We start from the raw sequence: 20,016 nt of genomic DNA on the forward strand, positions 1-20,016 counted from the left end.
ACTGTCTGAAGCTTATTTGCACCTGCTGCAGCTTCACTAGGTCCGGCGGAACTTTTTTCCTTTTCCTTTCTGCTTCTTTTCCTACAATGCGTTTCATCTAAAGACACGACCAGGTCCCTGAATGTGTGCAGGGGGACGCTATTGATTGAATGAAAATGGCGGCTTGACACAAAGCTGACTCAAGCGTTACTGTTGGTGCTATACAGACAAAAATTGGTTTTCAGTTTGTACATTCTTCAGGTTTTTTTTTCCATCCAAGTCTGATTGAGAGTTTGTAGAAAAATGGCTTCAGATTTTCCACATACTACTCTTCAACATTCTTCCTAAATGTAACAATGTGAAACTCACTAGGAGAACGGCTGTTTCTGTTTCCTTTCAAAATGCTGCCACCAATATTTTCTGAATGGAAGACACCATCTTGTAGCATAAAGGGCCGAAAGGGGTTCTGGTCTGGCCGATGGTTGGTGGAGACATTTTGACTATATCTTGGACCTGCCCGGCCTCGCCCAAAATGGCGCCGGTATAAATGGGACTCGTAACTCTTTGCCCGCAAATGTATATCTAGAAAATGTTATTGTAAGTGGCCCTGTCGTATTTTAATTACAAAATGTACGTCCACCGATTCCGCAACTGTTAGACACCTTTGTTCTTGTCACCTAATGGCCCGCTCGTTACGTTCTTCTACAGTGTAAATGTCTCCTCATCATATACGATTTGAGTTTGCTCCGTGGCCGGCCCACGTGGTTATAGGCCCGTATTTGTATACTGACATTTTCACAATAAAGGTTTTTAAAACAAAACACGGTAGTAGTATTTTCATTTGTAAAGTTTTTACTTTTAGTGACTGTTTTCGAATCAGTAAAAGGCAAGTGAAATAAAGCAGTCCAATTACATGACGGATAAAAGGTATAATATGTAGGAACGCAGTAAAGATAAATGGTCAAGGGCAGTTGTGTTTTTCATGTCTGCAACATAAAGTGATCGATAAGAATCTGATAATCAGGCGCATCGGCGACTAAGACAGCAGGCCGAATCTCTTTTACTCAACGGCTCCGTCATGGAAGGAAGAAACGCCCTTTTTCTCGAAAAAGGAATATATTTTACTTGCCAGACAGTTGTAAATTTTCCGGGAAAGTACATTAGCCTGGAATATTATAACATATGTTTGAAAAAAAAATATTGTTCGAAAATAATAAAAAGCGTAATTTTTAGGTCATATGACCAAGCTTTTCATCATTAAATTAACAAAAGTAAAATGAACCAATGAAAAGTTTTATTAACAAGTCACATGACCTGTTATGCTTACGTTACGCGCTGCGCGCCGCGCCTCGGATCACTTCCGGGTGCGCTAACGCGGCGTGTCATAAAACGCATTACGCGACAACGTAGGTCAAGAATATAGTCTAAATGTCTCCACCAACCAGCGTTCAGAACACAACCCCTTTCAGTAGTCCAAAAAGTTCTGTTAAATGACAACAGAGGGGACAGGCAACAAGAACCATCAGTCAAAGAGGGGAGGGCAAGTTCTTCTCTTCCGGGTCATGTTGGGGCGCTACCGGAACTGATCGAATTGGTAGTCTACAGTGTTTCTGGATGTTTCAGACTAAAGCTGGCGTCAGCATGAGACCACTACCATCTCGTAGCTCCGTCGTGGCCATTCCACGAGCAATCATGGCAGCCGCTCCCCACCAGAAGCCTGCGGGAGTCGGAGGCCCCCATGACTTTTGTAGAATCTTCACGGCTGAGGGGACGCTTTTCGAGAATGGGATCCAAGCCCTAGCAGACAAGCGTCCGAGTTCCAAGGTGTCCCAGGGCCATTTTAGTGGACCAGGCCCAAAACCGAAGAGCCGGCCGCCATTTTGAGAGTCCTGTGGCAGCCGCCTATCGCTGCACCGCTAGAGCGGGCGCATCTCAACTACATGGTGAGCGAGACGCTGTAGTCGCAAGAGCGGGCGGAAAACAGCTGAATGGCGGAAGAGGCACAGTGTAGCAAAAGCGGGCGGAATGGCAACTAAAACGATAAAGGGGCGCCTCACTACAGCTTGTCTTCAGGTCAAACGGATTGTGGGACAAGGTCCAGAATTGAAGAGTCATCAAAAGGCAAAAAGTACCGCCGGACCCCGGGAGCCGGCCGCCTATGTCGGGGGCGATCTCAGGCTACACCACTGCTATAAGACTTGGGGAGGGTGTCGGAGCCAAGCGTCTTCTCCGAGTCCATGGCCATCACAGCGCCCCTCAGGGGCCTCCGTCAAGCTGTTTAGGAAGGTAACATATCATATTGTTTTCTAATGCAGTCAGGTCCACAAACGACACTCACTTACTTTGAGAATAGTGAAGCTGCAGTAGGAGGAAATAAGCTTCAGACAGTGTTACAAGCGCTGCTCAGAACTCTTAACTATGGCACCCAACATCCAGAACTTATGCTATTTGAGAATGGTAGTGACATCGAAGCATCTCGGGGACCAAAACCATTAACGTACTTTCACGTATGAAAATCTTACTTGGGGAGGGGGCAGGAGCGAAGCGCCCCCTCCCAGTCAGCGCCACCACACCGTATGTTGAAAATCTGAAGCCATCGTTCTACAAAGTCAACCAAACTTGGATTGAAAAATCTAGAAAAATGTACAAACTGAAAACCAGTTTTGGTCTGCATAGCATCAGTAACAACGCTTGAGTCAGCTTTGTGTCAAACCGCCATTTTGATTCAACAAAGCACAGGCATTGAAAAAGGCTGAAATTCAGAACTCTAAACTATGGCACCCAACATCCAGGAGCTTGCTATCCGGATCTTGGAGCCTTGTGCTGTTTTCGATCTATTCACACATCGGTCCACTACTGACATCATCTTATAAACCAACGTTATGTAAATAGTTTTTTAATAAAATGTTTTACCCTATTTCTTTGCTGGTGTGTTGTCTATATTTTTAATATTTGCATAGGGTTTGTCATTATTTTGTGCGGGATGGGTGATGGAGCCGAGCTGTCTTGCAGCCCTCATGGTGTGGAGCTCAGTTCATCTCACTATTTTCGTATTTCTCAAGAAGGGTTGTTCCTAATATTTCTATTTTAGCGAGGTCAAAAAGAGATCCAATTAGTGGCCTACTGATTTTGCTCGATTACTTTTATTTTTTTACACGATTTTTCACTATCTGCAAAGACTAAACAGAGTATTGCGACTTTGTGCTTGTTTGTAAATAGAGAATGATCCAAAGAGAACCAATTCTAAAACAGTAAATGCTTGGACAACAATCAATCAAATGGAGAGACAAGGAGGTACGACGGATTACAACGGGGGTAAAGGCCTGCGTTAACTGCCCTTCTGTATCTGCAAAGAGAGAGTACTAACAAAGGCAAAAGAGGGGAGGGGGGGGGGGCAGCGTTCAAAGCACATCAGCGTGCATAAATACGAAAATGTTTTTATCTATCACGTACTTGACATTTTAAAGCTTTTCATATTTGCTATTAAAAAACCAATGAAATTCACAGAAAAAACCATAGGTTATAGTGGATATATAGTTAGGAATTTGCATTTTCAAAACCTTGAAAATTCAATGAAAAAACCATAGGTTATAGGCCATATATAGTTAGGAATTAGCATTTACAAAACCTTATTTTACTCGCATAAAACCATTGAAATTCCATATATAGTTAGCTAACTATAAGCGCTAACTATATATCGCGCACCCGCAATCCACTGCTGATGATGTCACATATTACATCATTCATGACATGGTCAGTGACATCACTGATGACATCACTGATGACATCTCAAATGACATCACTGATGACAACTCAAATGATATCAATGATGACATCTCAAATGACATCACTGATGACAACTCAAATGACATCACTGATGACATCTCATTTATCATCACTGATCACATCACTCATGTGATAATACAATGAACCTCTTCAGACTCTAATATAACCTTACATACACTCAGTATAAACAGACACTCACAGACTGTCACTCATCCATGGACTTACTCACACACCTAGTCAGTCATGCAAAGAATCAATCACACCTCCATTTCCTCAACTATACAGTTATACACATCTTACTTATTCAAACATATAATAACACATATTTACTCTCTTATATAATCCCTGATACAAGCTCACAGTGATCGATACAGCCACTCACACATTCACTGGCTCTTATGTTCAGTTATTTATATATCTCAACTCTCACATGTATTGTGTTTTACATACGTACTTACTTGCACATGTAGCAATGAGAAATCCATTCACTCACCAACACACCCATGCACAGTCAACCGCTCATATAGCTGTTTCCACATGCACTCTTGAACTCATACTCCTAGTGAATCAACTGCTTACACATCTATGCACAGAGTCACGCACCTCCCAGCCACCCACACACACACTCAGCCTCCCATTCAAATATTTGGGCAACCAATCAATAACCCATATGGCTACTCTTATAGCTACTGATCAACACAAGCAGCAGTTTACACAACAACAAACATACTGATGCACGAATTAAGACAGTTTAGTCACTAACCCATGCACTCAGTGAGACACATTTAATCACTCACTCATACAGTCAGTCATGCACCTACTAAATTCTTCATCCAGACACTTATACATCCACTCATTCTTCAATATGTGAAACATATTTTAACTTTACAGAAACATACAGTCACTGGATGTTGTAATCAGTGATGTCATCAGTGATGTCACTGACCATGTCATGAATGATGTAATATGTGACATCATCAGCAGTGGATTGCGGGTGCGCGATATATAGTTAGCGCTTATAGTTAGCTAACTATATATGGAATTTCAATGGTTTTATGCGAGTAAAATAAGGTTTTGTAAATGCTAATTCCTAACTATATATGGCCTATAACCTATGGTTTTTTCATTGAATATATATATATATATATATGTGTGTGTGTGTGTAGATATATATATATGTGTATATATATATATATATATATATATATATATATACATACATACAGAGAACTCTGGGTAGTTCTCAAGTTTATGTGGACAGCAGCTCCTGTATAGAGCACTCTCAACACCAACGACACTAAATTTCCTCACCTCAAATGTCTGCTTTTCTATCAAAGTCTTTAAGCATAGGATTAGCACAGTGCCATCCACGCCGAGATAGAAAGGGACAAAGTCTTTTGCCATTTCTACAGCAAAGTCTTTGAACATAGGATTAGCACAGTGCTGTCCATGCCGAGCTGTAAATGTACAAAAGCCAATTACCACTCCCGGCACAGTATTACAGCTTTGAATTGGTAAAATTCCAACCAAGCCAACCTGAAATGAGTAAAAGCAACCCCTGACACGTGTTTCGCTCTACTCTTCAGAGAGCTATAGCTTTGCCTAGACACAAGGGAGCACCCAGTATAAGTCAAAACAATATATATATTATATATACACATTTTGGGTTCTGTGAATGTGTTAACCAAGAAGAACATAAATCATTCATCTGAACAAAGTAAAGAAGTAATACACCATTAAGGCTAGCAAAGTAATTTTTCTGGTTGTTTTGACTTCCTCAGGCAATAATCATATATTTATATACACGTGTGTATACACACTGTACATAAAGGTTAGACATAATAATAAATACCAAAAGGGACAAGGTTACATATTATGTGTTTATTGGGTGATTATGTGAATGAACTGTCATCTTGATGCGACTGAGCTGTACATTGTCTGCACTGACTGATGTTTGCATTATTTTCTGTTTTCTTAAGACCTTCCCAAAGACCATCACTGTGGGTGAGTTTGTGTCCCAGCTGCTGCAGGGCTTAAAGCTCGTAAACTTCCCAATGAAAGTTGGAATCATCGATGCAATCCTTCTACTCCATGAACAGGAAGGCTTCCCGAATGTCCGAGAAGTCCATGATGCGCTGATCTCTGGCCTAAACCCTGAAATACCACTTAACTTGCAGGTAAATACAAGCCAGTGCCACCAAAATCATTCATAACACTATATGGACTCAGAAGAACAGATTCAAGGTAGGCAGTCATCCAGTCCTCTGACTGATGGCCAACCTTCAGATACAGATACTCACAATACACTCACAATGTTGGTGCTGAGGGACCATGACGTCCTGTCTCGCCAAGCGACCCACTTCAGAATGAGATATGAGATACACTGAATACATTAGTGCACGGGAGACAGCCACATATCCGTCCTTCCAAGAGCTGCCTTTGCCATACAATGCACGACTCTGTCTTACAAGACACATCCTCTCTGGGCCATCCCGTGGAAAATGTTAGACTCAGAACATTCCCCTACTATATACAGTGAGACCCTTGTATCCAGCCTCTCCTATAGATACTGTGGAGTAGAACGGATACTCAAAATTTACCCTTGAGGAGATCCTGACCCAACCTGACATCCAGGCTCTCCAAGAGATGAACAGTAGCAGAGCAGATACATAGAAAACCTGCCCAGTACAGAAATACACCCTGGCATCCTGACTGTTCAAGTTATACCAATGAGCATCACGATAGATGAACAAAGGCAGCCTGACGCTCATCCTTTTCAAGTGTTGACCTGGAGCAGGGCAGATACTTGGAAGACAGCCCCAGCTCATAAAGAGGGGCAGTGACATCCTCCCTCTCTAAACCATGGCTAAAGAAGGGTAGATAATTGGAAGACATCCCAGCACATAAAGAGGAGCAGTAACATCCTCCCTGTCCAAACCATGGCTGGAGCAGGGCAGATACTTGGAAGACATCCCAGCACATGACAAGGTGCAGTGACATCCTCCCTCTCCAAATCATCAGTCAGCACACAGTAAATTTACAGAGAGTTGTTCATAGCTAGTGGAGAGGGTGGGTGACAATAACTGGTAAGAATGAGCTCAACCTGGAGGGGAGCTATCATTCTGAGCTGGCATTCACCAGCCCCTCCTCCCCCAAAGAACTCCAAACACTGTGCACTGAGTTCCCCACACACGCGTGACACGCCCCGCAGAGCATCCCACCAACAACTGAGAGGGAATAAGGACTCCAGTTATGGAGGCACCACAGATTCTACAGGGAAGCAACTGGTTGGCCTCCTCCTTGGACATCTTTGTTTATAGTAACATTTTAGTTAGTGATAATAAGTTATGCCTCTTATGCGCATTGTCCACTGTGCCTGGCTGGCAGTGGGTTCACCAGGCACAAGGTATGTATTAAAGCCTTTCAGAAGCTATGAGATAAGGGTAAGTTCCAGAACGTAGACTCCAGTCGGAAAATGTCAAAGATATTTACATAGGACAGAGTCCAGGTTTAGCCAAAAAAGTATGGTCTGTATCCAGGTATCTGCTGGCACGGGGCCAAACATTATACCCAGTAACAATCGCCCTCAGTGCTGTGCCCAGTGCACACTGGGCGCTAGGAATGCCCCTGTGCCACATTCTGCTCTGAGCACAACGTTTTCCATAAACAGGGCATCGGGGGATTGAGCGGTGATCTTATGGTTGTGTAGTAAACAGTACCTGGGGAAGTTCCATGTTTTATATTAACAATAAAGCACCTTTTTTTTTGTTTTTTAGCAAATTCTTAAATTGCCTTAGGTTTTTTAAAATACCGATATGCCCATGGCTGTATTTGCTATTTTACGAATCAGGGGATTATTGTCCATTGTTTTCCTTTTTCTTTTTATAAAGATGGTTAATGTAAAACTCCTCCCCTCATGCTCCAGTGTTGCCCCCTCTTGTACAGCGTTCCGCTGCTTTGTCGCTGGGTTCGTATGGTATAATGCACTTGCATACATTCACACCAGTGACCGCCTTGGGTTTATGACTTATGGACATTTACTAATTAGATCGGATTCACAAGATCTCAAGAAGAAGGGCTTGGCAAAGCACGTAACTCATAGATTTACATGCGTCCTGATGGAGTTTACACTGACGCGTCCTTCGCCTTTTCTGGACTTGTTGTAAAGATGTCTCTTTATCCTTACAGGTGCCATCCAATGTAGGGAAACCCAAACACAATTCTCTCTGCACAGTCCTGGCTGTCTAACAATCATCAACAATAGGCATTTTAGGATGTTGCTTTGTTTGATGACTACTGCTTGGGTTTTGAGATCTATTGTGGCTACCGCCCCATCTCCTTACTGCCTTTCCCAGCCAAGGTACTGGAGAAAGCAATGCATTTTCAAGTCACCACCCACCTGTAGAAGGACTACCTACTGAACCCCTCCCAATCAGGATTTTGCTCAAATCACAGCATGAGACCGCCCTGATTGCAGCCACAGATGACAGCAGGACTCTCATAGACAGAGGAGTGACCGCCGCCCTGATGCTCTTCGATCTCTCCGCAGTGCTCGGCACTTGGTCCCACCACATCCTTCTAGATGGTCTCCACCAAATGGGGATACAATGGAAAGCCCTTGAATGGGTCTCGTTCTTCCTTTCCGGATAAACCCAAAGCATTCGCTTCCCACCGTTCCCCTTGAGACCAAAAAACATAATCTGTGGCATCCCACAAGGATCCTATCTAAGCCCGACCCTATTCAACACCTACATGGCACCTTTGGCCATCTTGGTCAGATCCCACGGCATGAACTTAACCTCCTATGAAGACAACACTCAGCTCCTCCTCCCACTCTCCTGAGACCAGACTAACACCACATCTCACTTCCACAGGTGCAAGAACAGCGTCACAAGCTGGATGCAGAGCAGATGTCTCAAACTCAGCATAGACAAAACAGAAATTCTCATCTTCAGGATCAGCAACTCCCTGTGGGATGACTCCTGGTGGCCAACGGAGCTCAGCCCTGCACCCACACCCACAGAGCAAGCAAGAAATTGCGGAATAATGCTAGACAGCAAGCTCCACTGGACAGCAGAGGTGGAAGACTTGGCTCTACTGGACAGCAAGCTCTAGAAGCAGAAGCAGATAAATACTGTCTCCTCCACCTGCTTTCTCACCCTTTGCTTGATCAGAAAAATCTTCAAATCGCTCCCCATCAACATCAGACACAAGACACACTGTCACCTAGGCCATTATCGCCAGTTAACTTGACTAAGGCAACTCCCTCTACATGGGAATCACAGCTCAACTAATTCATCTCAGCAGCATCGCCCCCCTCCCCTCTTGGATGATAAACAGCGTTTTACAAATCTGTTTTGATTGATTGACATCATTCACAGGATGGCCCCTTTAAGGTGACAGAAGTAAGTGAATCTGTGGTCATAAACGTCTGGAAATTCTGCTGCCCTGGTTGAGGGTTTAGGAATTCTTTTACTCAAAATTAAGCTTTTAGTGCACTTCACTGTCACTTGGGTACACAAATGTTTAGTAAATCAGTTATGTTTTTAACAGTATAATTCTGCTAATGCTGTTGCCTTCTTTCAGGTGCAGGATCAGAGGGATTTCATCTTGGCCACTCTGAGAGCTCTCAAGATTTTAGACTGCAATAGTAAGGAGCTCGCGCTTGAGCTGATGACCTACTTCCAACAAGCAACCCTCAAACTAAGGTGAGCGAGCCCTACCTAAGCTCACTCTTCAGGTTAGGGACCAAGGTTTCATATTCTGAGTGGCCAAGGGCACATTTTCATTGCAAAACAGTGGAACCTCTGTAGTTTCATTTTACGGGATATCTCTTTTCAGACAATCTCCATGGTTTGGGTTGAGTAACGCTATGTCTATTATTTATCATAATTTAGACCCTTATGTACTAAAGGACAGGTCGCACATTCGCATCATTTTTATATCGCATTGCAAAATCTGAAGTCACAGGGGTGATAGAATGACCTCATTAAAAAATATTGATTAAGCAGGTTGCCTACTGCAACCATTAGACTGGCTGCAAATACACGGAAAGGTATACCACTATCTCTGTATTTGCATTCCCAAATCAGTCAGACTCAGTGCTGCCTTAATAAATAAACTCCACATCTCGAGAAACAGGCAGAAGTCCCACACCACTGCCTGCTCCTACTCTGGTTGCTCGACACAATTCCAAAAGGGGAAGCTCTCCAACTGGAAGAGTTATCATCTACTTTGAGGAGTCAGTAACTGTACAATCGTTTGAGACCACAATCCTGGTCTCAAATGTATTTATACATAGCATATGAAATTGCAATTAGGAGCGGACTCCCCTTTCACTTCCCTTTCTAACTGCTTTAAAGTATGGGTGGGGAAAATTCCATTTTGTGATTTGGAAATGCATGAAATGGGTTTACATGCCAAAAAGGGTTACAATCCCTGTGATTTTGAGACTCACTGGATATTGCAACCATGAAATGGGCTTGTACATTTGGCTCTAAGCTCTGAATATGGTTGTCTCTTGAAGGAGATTTAATTGATGCTCATGGAGCAAGTGATTTGAGATATCTTTACTGCATTTATACTAAGAATGAATGCCCTCTGGTGAGTTTTGTGTTTTAAACTCAGCGGGGCTTGGATGGCCCTCTCCTAGATATTTGTCAACTTTCAAGAGGGGATTGTTGTGAAAATCCTTCTTTCAAGAATCAGGAATCGCTGCCTACTGTAAATTTTAAATTTGGTCCTATCGTTTCTCAGCAGATTAGTCCCAGCGTATCCCAAGGAGAAATCCTTTCAATAGTTACTGCTCCAGCCTCAAGATCTAGCAGTAAGTAGTAAAGTGAGTGGATGGTAGATAACCCACGCTTCAATTTCCCTCACTCAAGGATAAGGAGTTGACCGGGTGAAATCTCCTCACAAAAATTAAGAACTTTACTTTGCTCGCTGCCACCATACCATTCTCCTCTTTGCTAGTAAATTCTAAGTTGCCCTTTGATACAAAGTTGCTGCTTGGCTCCTGCCTTCTAGTTCATAATCCTGAGTTGCTAGTTTACGGCTTTGCTTTTTTGATCAAACATTTGTAAAGTCTGACCGATGAGACCATCTGTCTTGCCACCAGGACACCTCTGATGGCTTTGTTTGAAGAGCTGGGCCTGCAGGATCGTCAAGGCCACTTCTACAAAGAAATGGACTCCTGGGAAACCTGGAAAGACACTGACGGCAGCAAGCCATCTCTGAAGGATTTCTGCAATCGATGGCTGGATGAGTGGATGGAGAAGCTTCAGGTATGGCTTGGACCCCTCATTTACTGTCCATCCCGTACCCTGTTTTGTTGTGAGATCATGAGCTTGCAGTTGGGTCTCAAGAACAACTATGGTTTGTTGGTGGCAGTGTTGAGCAGAAGGCCAGGGTTTACCCAGTGCAACAGCCAGACTGTTTAAAGTGCAATTCAGGATAAATAATCCCAAATGCCACAAGGCACCAAGCTATGCAGGGTGTGGCGCAGAATACTCCTGTCTGTTCACCAAGGAGAGAGATGGAAATTATTTGTAATTTTGCAAAACAGTTTTGTAGAGTGCATTGTATATCCTGCCAACACATGCCTAATCACAGCATGTAGGAAGCCTAGCGCTGCTATTTGCTTTACTTCAAGTAACCGCACCATCTGTGTAGTTAATGGTTGTGTGTGTCGACCATCAGATATTCTCCCTCCACTCCTACCTCCAAAAATGAGAGCTGCGTAGATTCATCCACCTCTCTTCTGAGATTTACTCCTGTGTTCTACAATTTGACCACAAGAGTTCCTAATATCCATGATATTCTAAGATCACAATTCCATCAATGTGTCGCAGGGCGGTGATTCATGAGAGGGACCAAAAGAGAAAGAAGGGAAAACACCAGTATCCACAGCATGCAGCACTACCATGTACAGCTGTGAGAATCCTAAGACTGGTGTTGTGTTGGGAAACCGTTCATGTTGTAAAAGAATGAGAGAGAGGGCTAGAGATGGAATCGATGCTCTAGGTTTTGAGTTATTCAAGACATTATATAAATGAAACAGGTTAAGATACACATTGGCAACCAAGAGCAGAACTAAAGCCAAGTGCAAAAGTCAGTGCAAATATCAGTCAGGGAGAACAGTTACAGCTGAACATTCCATCTCAGCATTCTATGCAAACTAGAGCTGGACATTTTACCCCAGCATTCCATGCACATTAGAGCTGGACATTCTATCCCAGCATTCCAGCCACACTAGAATTGGACATTCTATCACAGCATTCTATGCACACTAGAGTTAGATATTTTACCCCAGCATTCCATGCACACTAGAGCTGGATATTCTATCCCAGCATTCCATCCACATCCCAGCATTTCATCCACACTAGAGCTGAACATTCTATCTCAGCATTCTATGCACACTAGAGCTGGATATTTTCATTTTACCCCAGCATTTCATTAACACTAGAGCTGGACATTCTATCCCAGCATTCCAGCCACACTAGAACTGGACATTCTATCACAGCATTCTATGCACACTAGAGTTAGATATTTTACCCCAGCATTCCATGCACACTAGAGCTGGATATTCTATCCCAGCATTCCATCCACATCCCAGCATTCCATCCACACTAGAGCTGGACATTCTATCCCAGCATTCTATGCACACTGGAGCTGGACATTTTACCCCAGCATTTCATGAACACTAGAGCTGGACATTCTATCCCAGCATTCCAGCCACACTAGAACTGGACATTCTATCACAGCATTCTATGCAGACTAGAGTTAGATATTTTTCCCCAGCATTCCATGCACACTAGAGCTGGATATTCTATCCCAGCTTTCCATCCACATCCCATCCACACTAGAGCTGGACATTCTATCCCACTCAAATAAGAAATTGGTACCTTGGTTATACGGTATGTGTTTTGATTTGAAATAATAAGGAATAAAGATAAAGTACTCCCTATTTAGTGTTTATATCACTGTGACCACACTAAGTTTATTTGTATCTTTAATTCTATCCCAGCATTCTATGCACACTAGAGCTGGACATTCTATCCCAGCATTCAATACACACTACATTATGTTCCAGCAATCCATATAGACTAGAATGAGAGAGGCTCAGAAGCACTCAAGGTCCAGCAATCTTCATTCTGGAGCACCATCATAGGGTGCTTCTGTCCCGAACCAGACTACATGACGTTATAGGCCATTGACCGAGTCACAAAAATTTAATAAATGCATAAACCTAAAGCTGACGTGTCCACCATTTACGTATGCCAGATCAACTGTTAACATTAATAGAATGTGAATAAGAAGTATGTCTTAAGAAAGCTATGGAAGCCCCAAAGGTCCATGAGGTTTGAGTCTCTGCAGCCACACTGACCTGAAACAGGACCTTTGTGGCGTACAGATGCAACCGCTGTTCTTCGCCCCTCTTGGTTACACCATGATTATAAAGAGGACACAGATATCTGGGTGGGTGTCCAATCCCTTTGTCTTGGGTATGGAATCCCAATGGAGAGGAGAAGGAGTTTGGTTAATACACGCTCCCCATTATCAACAAGCTGACCACTTTGTCGAAGCAAAAGTCTTCTGAGCATTATGTGTAAAATTAATAAATTATTTGCTTATCGTCTTCAAAGCTGCATCATTTGAGAAGCTTCTAAAAGGCTGTTATTTAAGCTGATCTTTAAACTTTGTGTCACACAGGGTCACGTTGCTAAGATCTTGCAGTCCCTGCCTCAAAAACCAAAGCGTGCTCGAGCTGGCCGCAAACTTTTGCCACGTAGGAAGGTAAGGCAAACCTGAAGGTTTCTTTTTTAAATAAACAATTTAAATGGCATTTCATTAAGCGTTGAAGCAATCAACACCAACACATTGCATCACAGCGAGGTGTTCCAAACATGCATACTAGCACCAAGTGAGTGTATTCATATTAAAGGAAACTTCCTAAGCAAGAGTGCCTCAGTACTCCATCCACATTCTCCATATCTTGCTGTATTTTTGTGGACATCTGTGGGCCTCACAGATCTGTTTTTCCAGTACTCTATATCCATCTTGCCATGCTTTTCTTTTAGTAAGGCTCTGTTATTCTGCCGCCCTTGACTGGTAGTAGTACCCCACACCTGAGTCTCAGTGCCTTTCGGAGAGGATACTGCCTGCTCTGGGACTACATGCAGGGATGTAGGTGTATGCAACCAGATGTTCTAAGCCCCTGGTTTGAAATGAGGAAATACCAAAATTGTTATGATTCAGTCTTTTGGTGCGCAGTCAGGGCTTGGTGTTCTACCTTTGTAGGTGCCGTGCACTATCCCCTAACATTGAGGTACGTTGCTGTTGGTAGAGAGATCCCTGCTGGTGACACCATGAACCACTGCCTTGCTCTAGAGCCTGCTCCAATGATGAGTGATTGTGGGCATTTTTTTATTTCCTGCTGCCACTGGAGAGCAGACTGGCATGACTGAAGGAACATGCCTCCAGGGCTGGTGTCCCACAGAATCCGGTGCTCCCACCATGTAAGTTTATGGGAAGCAAAATAATGTCATTTTATTGCCTGCATGTTTTCATTGGTTTGTGATTAAAATCTGTATTCCTTCTCTGATATGCATGTAGATCCCATGTGCATCTTATAGAAATGTATTTTTTTATTTGTAGTTCATATATTTCACAGTGTTTCCTGTATAGAGAGTGTTTCTGGTCATCTAAATTGAGAAGGCAAACAGGGCATTCAAAGAGGTGTTGAAGAACCACCTAACATTAGGAAATAGAGGCCCATAGGACTTGGAGTCCAGTTATCTGGCCCGCTGGCATTACTCACGACAGAGCGATGACAGTTCTCAGTCATAAGCTTCTTGCAAAGTTTGTTTTTCAAAAGATTCCTAGTGGTAGATGTTAGACCTGTCAGTCCTTTGGGTGGTCCCTCCTAATTTTTTTTCTCCCATTTTTGCCTATCTGACTTTTTGTCCACAACATTTTTTTTTGGGTGTTGACCCTAGGTCTCTGGGCGCTCCATTGTTACTAATTAACAATGAATCTCAGATGCCCCTTTAAAATGGAGAAAGTGGAGTAGGACATTTACAAAATGGTGGCTTAGTTAAGTTTCTAAGATGGTTGCTCTGTCAGGAGTTACCTCAAAGCTTTGGCCCATAGGATAGTATTAGAGGGATCTAGATCCTTCTGGCCCACTCTAGTGACCTGGGACTGGGCTATATAACGGAGGACATTGGGCGGCCATTTTGTGCTCCGTGGGGCTGGCTGGAGTACAGGCTGTGACGTCAGGGGATAGGGCACTGAGAGGGTTGACTACTCCTGAGGGTTGCTTCCTTGCCGCTGTCATTGCCCCTCTACCCATAGACCTGGCCCTGCCCTAGGTATTAAATAAATGAACCTTGCCCTGGTGTCTCCACGCAAAGGAAGGGGGCCGTCAATTTCACTGGATTGTCCCAGAGCAAGTGTTGGGGCTCGTGCTGATTAAAAAGTACTGCCTCTTTGACCTGTGGGGTGAGAGCTGCCCTGAGGGCACTGGCTAGCTACGGTTGTAAAGAAGGGACTGTGAGAACTTGCCCCCCTAGCGACATCGCTCCTGCAGGGTCGTAAATGGCGTATGCCTGTCCCAACTCACCGGGGCTGAGGAGATTCACCACTGCTGACCCCCCTTTGGACGTTTTCGCTGGGGCTCCGCTGTGGTGTAGAGGTCGCCTGACCTGCGACATGAGGCTGGGAGCTCTGTGCGGCTTTGGTGTGGTAACAAGGCTAGGAGTGCCCTCCTATTGGCACCACAACTCCCTCCCAGGGTGAGGAACCAGTAACTAATACGACGCCTGCGCAGCTGCCTCTCGCTGAGGGGGCGGCGCGGCATTGAAGCGTTGTTTCACACGTGCAGGCCGAGTGGAGGGCTTGTCAGCTTCGCTGAGGGAGCGGCGCTGCATTGAAGACACCTCTCTCCCGCGCAGGCCCACTGGAGGGCTTGTCTTCTTCGGGAGGAAGCGCGGCTGCTCGGAGGTGAAGAGTTGCTGCCTGTAGAGGTGGCTGAGCAACGGCAGTCTTGACCGGGCATTACAGCGGAAGCGTCCTCTCCACAGCGCAGGCCCAGCGTGTAGGCCTGCTTTGCCTGAGAGGGAGCGGACACTTCACCAGGAGTCTGTTGGTGAGGGGGAGGCTTCCTAAGCTGCCTGTGACGGCTAGAACTGCCCATAAACACTTCAAGTCCACAAGTAAGCAGGGATTTGGGGCTGGTGTGGGACACAGACTCAAAGAAATCTGTACTGGGACTAGAGATTGGCCTTCTTTTCTGATCCCTGGTGGTAGAGGTACTGTGAGTCAGGGGGGTTTAAACCAGAAAAAACACTCTACTGGATTTAGAGTCCTGCCATTCATAGTACTGCTGCTGGTCCATGGCTACAGCTAAACAGAAGCCAGGGGATTGCAGGTTGCCAGAACAATTGAATGTTTACTCACTGGAAGTTAATGCACATACTGGTCCCTGGGAGTATATAATTCCGGCTCCTGCTATATTAACACATATACCAGCTTTACCATGAAGAGATATGTAATACGGTTTCCTTACTGAAGTAATGCACAATCTTGTTTCACTGTATAGATGCCTTTTTCGTGCTGCTTGTCTTATCTAAACTGTGAAGTAACTATCTGAAAATTGGAGAAAAGGTACTTTAGCTAAATACTGTATTGTGCTATAATTGAAGCAGATAATCATATGGGGAAGTGCTAAATGTGTTGAAAGTTACATTGCTAACGGAGTAAGCTAATTGAAGGAATTTGATAAAGCATACCTTTCTTTTCTAACAAGGTGTGGTGTCATTTTTCAAGTGGAGGGGCGCTGGGTTACTGAGTGAGTTTACGCAATTATAACACAATTGCCTTGGAGTTAGGCCTTCCCACTTGTGCCAAGCTACCCTAGGTGGACCGGTGACCCCGGGTCCAACAGTAGATACCTAACCTGCTTTATAATGGCTGACCTTAGATCATTCCACACATGGGGGGCAGCTAGTGCATGTAACTGGGGCCAAAACCTGGGGTCCATAACTTTCAACTTGAGGTTCTGACTGCGGGCCAGTAGAGCACTTCTAAGGGATGCTGAATTTGACAGTGTTTGCTCCAGTTAAGAGCCAGCCTTGCGCGCAGATTGTGCACCAAGGAGCTTTCTGGAAAGCATTTGTAGACCCCGTTGCAATGGGTAATAAGCAATAAAAAAGTTGCGTAAGAAAAGTACTCCGCAAATGTCAACACATTGAGGTAGACCCACTTCTCTGGTGTGATGGTCTTTTTGCACCAGCCCAACCCCATATTAGTATGCAGTATTTAAATGTAAACAACTCATTCCCAATCCCAAAATGCTGCATTATATTTGATTCAAAGGATCAAAATGTTACTGATCTATTATCCCACCTCTCTATGGGTTGTTTTTCACCTATGGGCATGAAAGAAATATTTGTATCTCATTGATTTTGTTTTCTCCTTCAGGGTCGTGTGTCCAAGGTGCAGACTCAGGGTACGCCTCCTACTGGGTCAATCAGCCAGTTTCTGGACAGTCACAAGGTCCAGACTCAGGGTACGCTTCTAACGGAGACCATCAGCCAGTTTCCGGATAGTCATAAGGTCCAAATTCAGGATATGCCTCTAACGGAGACCATCAGCCAGTTTCCGGACAGTCATAAGGTCCAGATTCAGGGTTTGCCTCTAACGGGGATTATCAGCCAGTTTCCAGACAGTCACAAGGTAAGGCACTGTGTGTTATTCTCAGGATCCTGGTGCAGCCAAGTAGCCGATGATCCCACTGTCAGCTGGTAACTAGCAGCACTATCAATACACCTGTACTATTACAGCTGCTAGCACCGGAGGACAGGAAGCCACAGGGGCTGATGTGAAATCATTGGTGCAGGAAAGGATCGTTAATGATTCATGGCAGCATTTGTTCTACATGATGCACCTTACTGAAAAAAACAGGATCATTAATGCAAGAAGGGATAATTGGTGCAATATGGCAATATGGATACATGTACTAAACTGGATCATTATTGCTAGAAGGGTTCATTAGTCCTGTACGTCAGCATTAATGCTAGGTCACCAGCGCTAGTGCAGAAAGTATCATTAGTACTAAACACAATCGCTAATGCTAAGATGGTTCATTAGTGCTATACGGCAGAATTAATGCTAGATCATCTGCACATCTGCACTAGTGCAAAAAGTACCATTAGTACTAAACAGGATTATTAATGCAAGAAGGGATCTTTGGTGCTCTATGGCAGCATTAATTCTAGATTATCAGCACTAGTGGAAAAAGTACCATTAGTACTAAACAGGATCATTAATGCAAGAAGGGATCATTAGTGCTCTATGGCAGCATTAATGCTAGATCACCCGCACTAGTGCAAAAAGCAATATTAGTACTAAACAGGATCAACATTGCTAAAAGGGATCATTAGTGCTACACTGCAGCCTTAATCCTCGGTCACCAGCACTAGTGCAAAAAGCATCATTAGTACAAAACTGGATCATTATTGCAAAAAGGGAGCATTAGCGCTATACGCCTGCATTAATTCTAGATCACCAGCGCTAGTGCACAAAGTTTCTTTAGTATTAAACATGATCACTAATTCTAAGATGGTTCATTAGTGCTATACAGCAACATTAATGCTAGATCATCATCACTAGTTCAAAAAGTATTACTAGTACTAAACAGGATCATTAATGCAAGAAGGGATCATTAGTGTTATATGGCAGCATTAGTGCTACATCACTGGTGCAAAAAATATCACTAGTACAATACTGGATCATTAACACCTTGGCTGCTGTGGCTTTTCCCCTCCTGTGCTAACATACTTTGAACACCATTGTTCATGACGAGCTCAGCTCGTCATCAGCACAGCTCCACTGTGCCTCATGACGAGCTGAGCTCGTCATGAGCATGGAAGGGGTTAATGTTAGAAGGGCTCATTAGTGCTATATGGCAGCATTAATGCTTGGTCACCAGCACTAGTGTACCAAGTATCATTAGTAATAAACACAATCACTAATGCTAAGATGGTTCATTAGTGCTATACGGCAGAATTAATGTTAGATCACCAGCGCTAGTGCAAAAAGTATGATTAGTACTAAACAGGACCATTAATGCTAAAAGGGATCATTAGTGCTATCCAGCAGCCTTAACCCTTGGTCACCAGCACTAGTGCACAAAGTATCACTAGTACTAAACAGCATCATTAAGCTAAAAGGGATCATTAGTTCTATATGGCTGCATTCATTCTAGATCACCAGCGCTAGTACACAAAGTATCTTTAGTACTAAACATGATCACTAATTCTAATATGGTTCGTTAGTGCTATACAGCAGCATTAATGCTAGATCACCAGTATTAGTGCAAAAAGTATCATTAGTACTAAACAGGATCATTAATGCTAAAAGGGATCATTAGTGCTATACGGCTGCATTAATTCTAGATCACCAGCGCTAGTGCACAAAGTATCTTTAGTACTAAACACGATCATTAATGCTAAAAGGGATCATTAGTGCTATTAGCAGCATTAATGCTAGATCACCAGCGCTAGTGCAAAATGTATCATTAAAACTAAACAGGTTCATTAATGCTAAAAGGTATAATTAATTAGTGCTGTATGGCAGCATTAATGCTAGATCACCAGCGCTAGTGCAAAAAGTATCATTAGTACTAAACAGGATCATTAATGCTAGAAGGAATCATTAGTGCTATACAGCTGCATTAATTCTAGATCACCAGCGCTAGTGCACAAAGTATCTTTAGTACTAAACACGATCATTAATGCTAAAAGGGATCATTAGTGCTATTAGCAGCATTAATGCTAGATCACCAGCGCTAGTGCAAAATGTATCATTAAAACTAAACAGGTTCATTAATGCTAAAAGGTATAATTAATTAGTGCTGTATGGCAGCATTAATGCTAGATCACCAGCGCTAGTGCAAAAAGTATCATTAGTACTAAACAGGATCATTAATGCTAGAAGGAATCATTAGTGCTATACAGCTACATTAATTCTAGATCACCAGCGCTAGAGCACAAAGTATCTTTAGTACTAAAACGATCATTAATGCTAAAAGGTATCATTAATTAGTGCTGTATGCCATGATTAATGCTGGATCACCAGTGCTAGTGCAAAAAGTATCATTAGTACTAAACAGGATCATTAATGCTAGAAGGAATCATTAGTGCTATACGGCTGCATTATTCTAGATCACCAGCGCTAGTGCACAAAGTA

The 20,016-nt window shown here is 43.4% G+C and overlaps 1 protein-coding gene across 1 annotated transcript in view; it reads left to right on the forward strand.

Annotated features, from left to right (window-relative positions):
- The window catches only part of WDR97 (WD repeat domain 97), a 474,462-nt gene that overhangs the window by 389,050 nt on the left and 65,396 nt on the right, over positions 1-20,016 (forward strand). The window contains exons 19-23 of the mRNA XM_086966430.1: positions 5,745-5,942; positions 9,352-9,473; positions 10,883-11,048; positions 13,477-13,560; positions 17,248-17,502. Of these exons, the coding sequence (XP_086822556.1) occupies positions 5,745-5,942; positions 9,352-9,473; positions 10,883-11,048; positions 13,477-13,560; positions 17,248-17,502 (825 nt within the window). The remainder of the gene's footprint in view (positions 1-5,744; positions 5,943-9,351; positions 9,474-10,882; positions 11,049-13,476; positions 13,561-17,247; positions 17,503-20,016) is intronic.

This window comes from Lissotriton vulgaris, chromosome 4_1 (genome assembly GCF_964263255.1).
Source record: "Lissotriton vulgaris chromosome 4_1, aLisVul1.2, whole genome shotgun sequence".
Classification (NCBI taxonomy): domain Eukaryota; kingdom Metazoa; phylum Chordata; class Amphibia; order Caudata; family Salamandridae; genus Lissotriton; species Lissotriton vulgaris.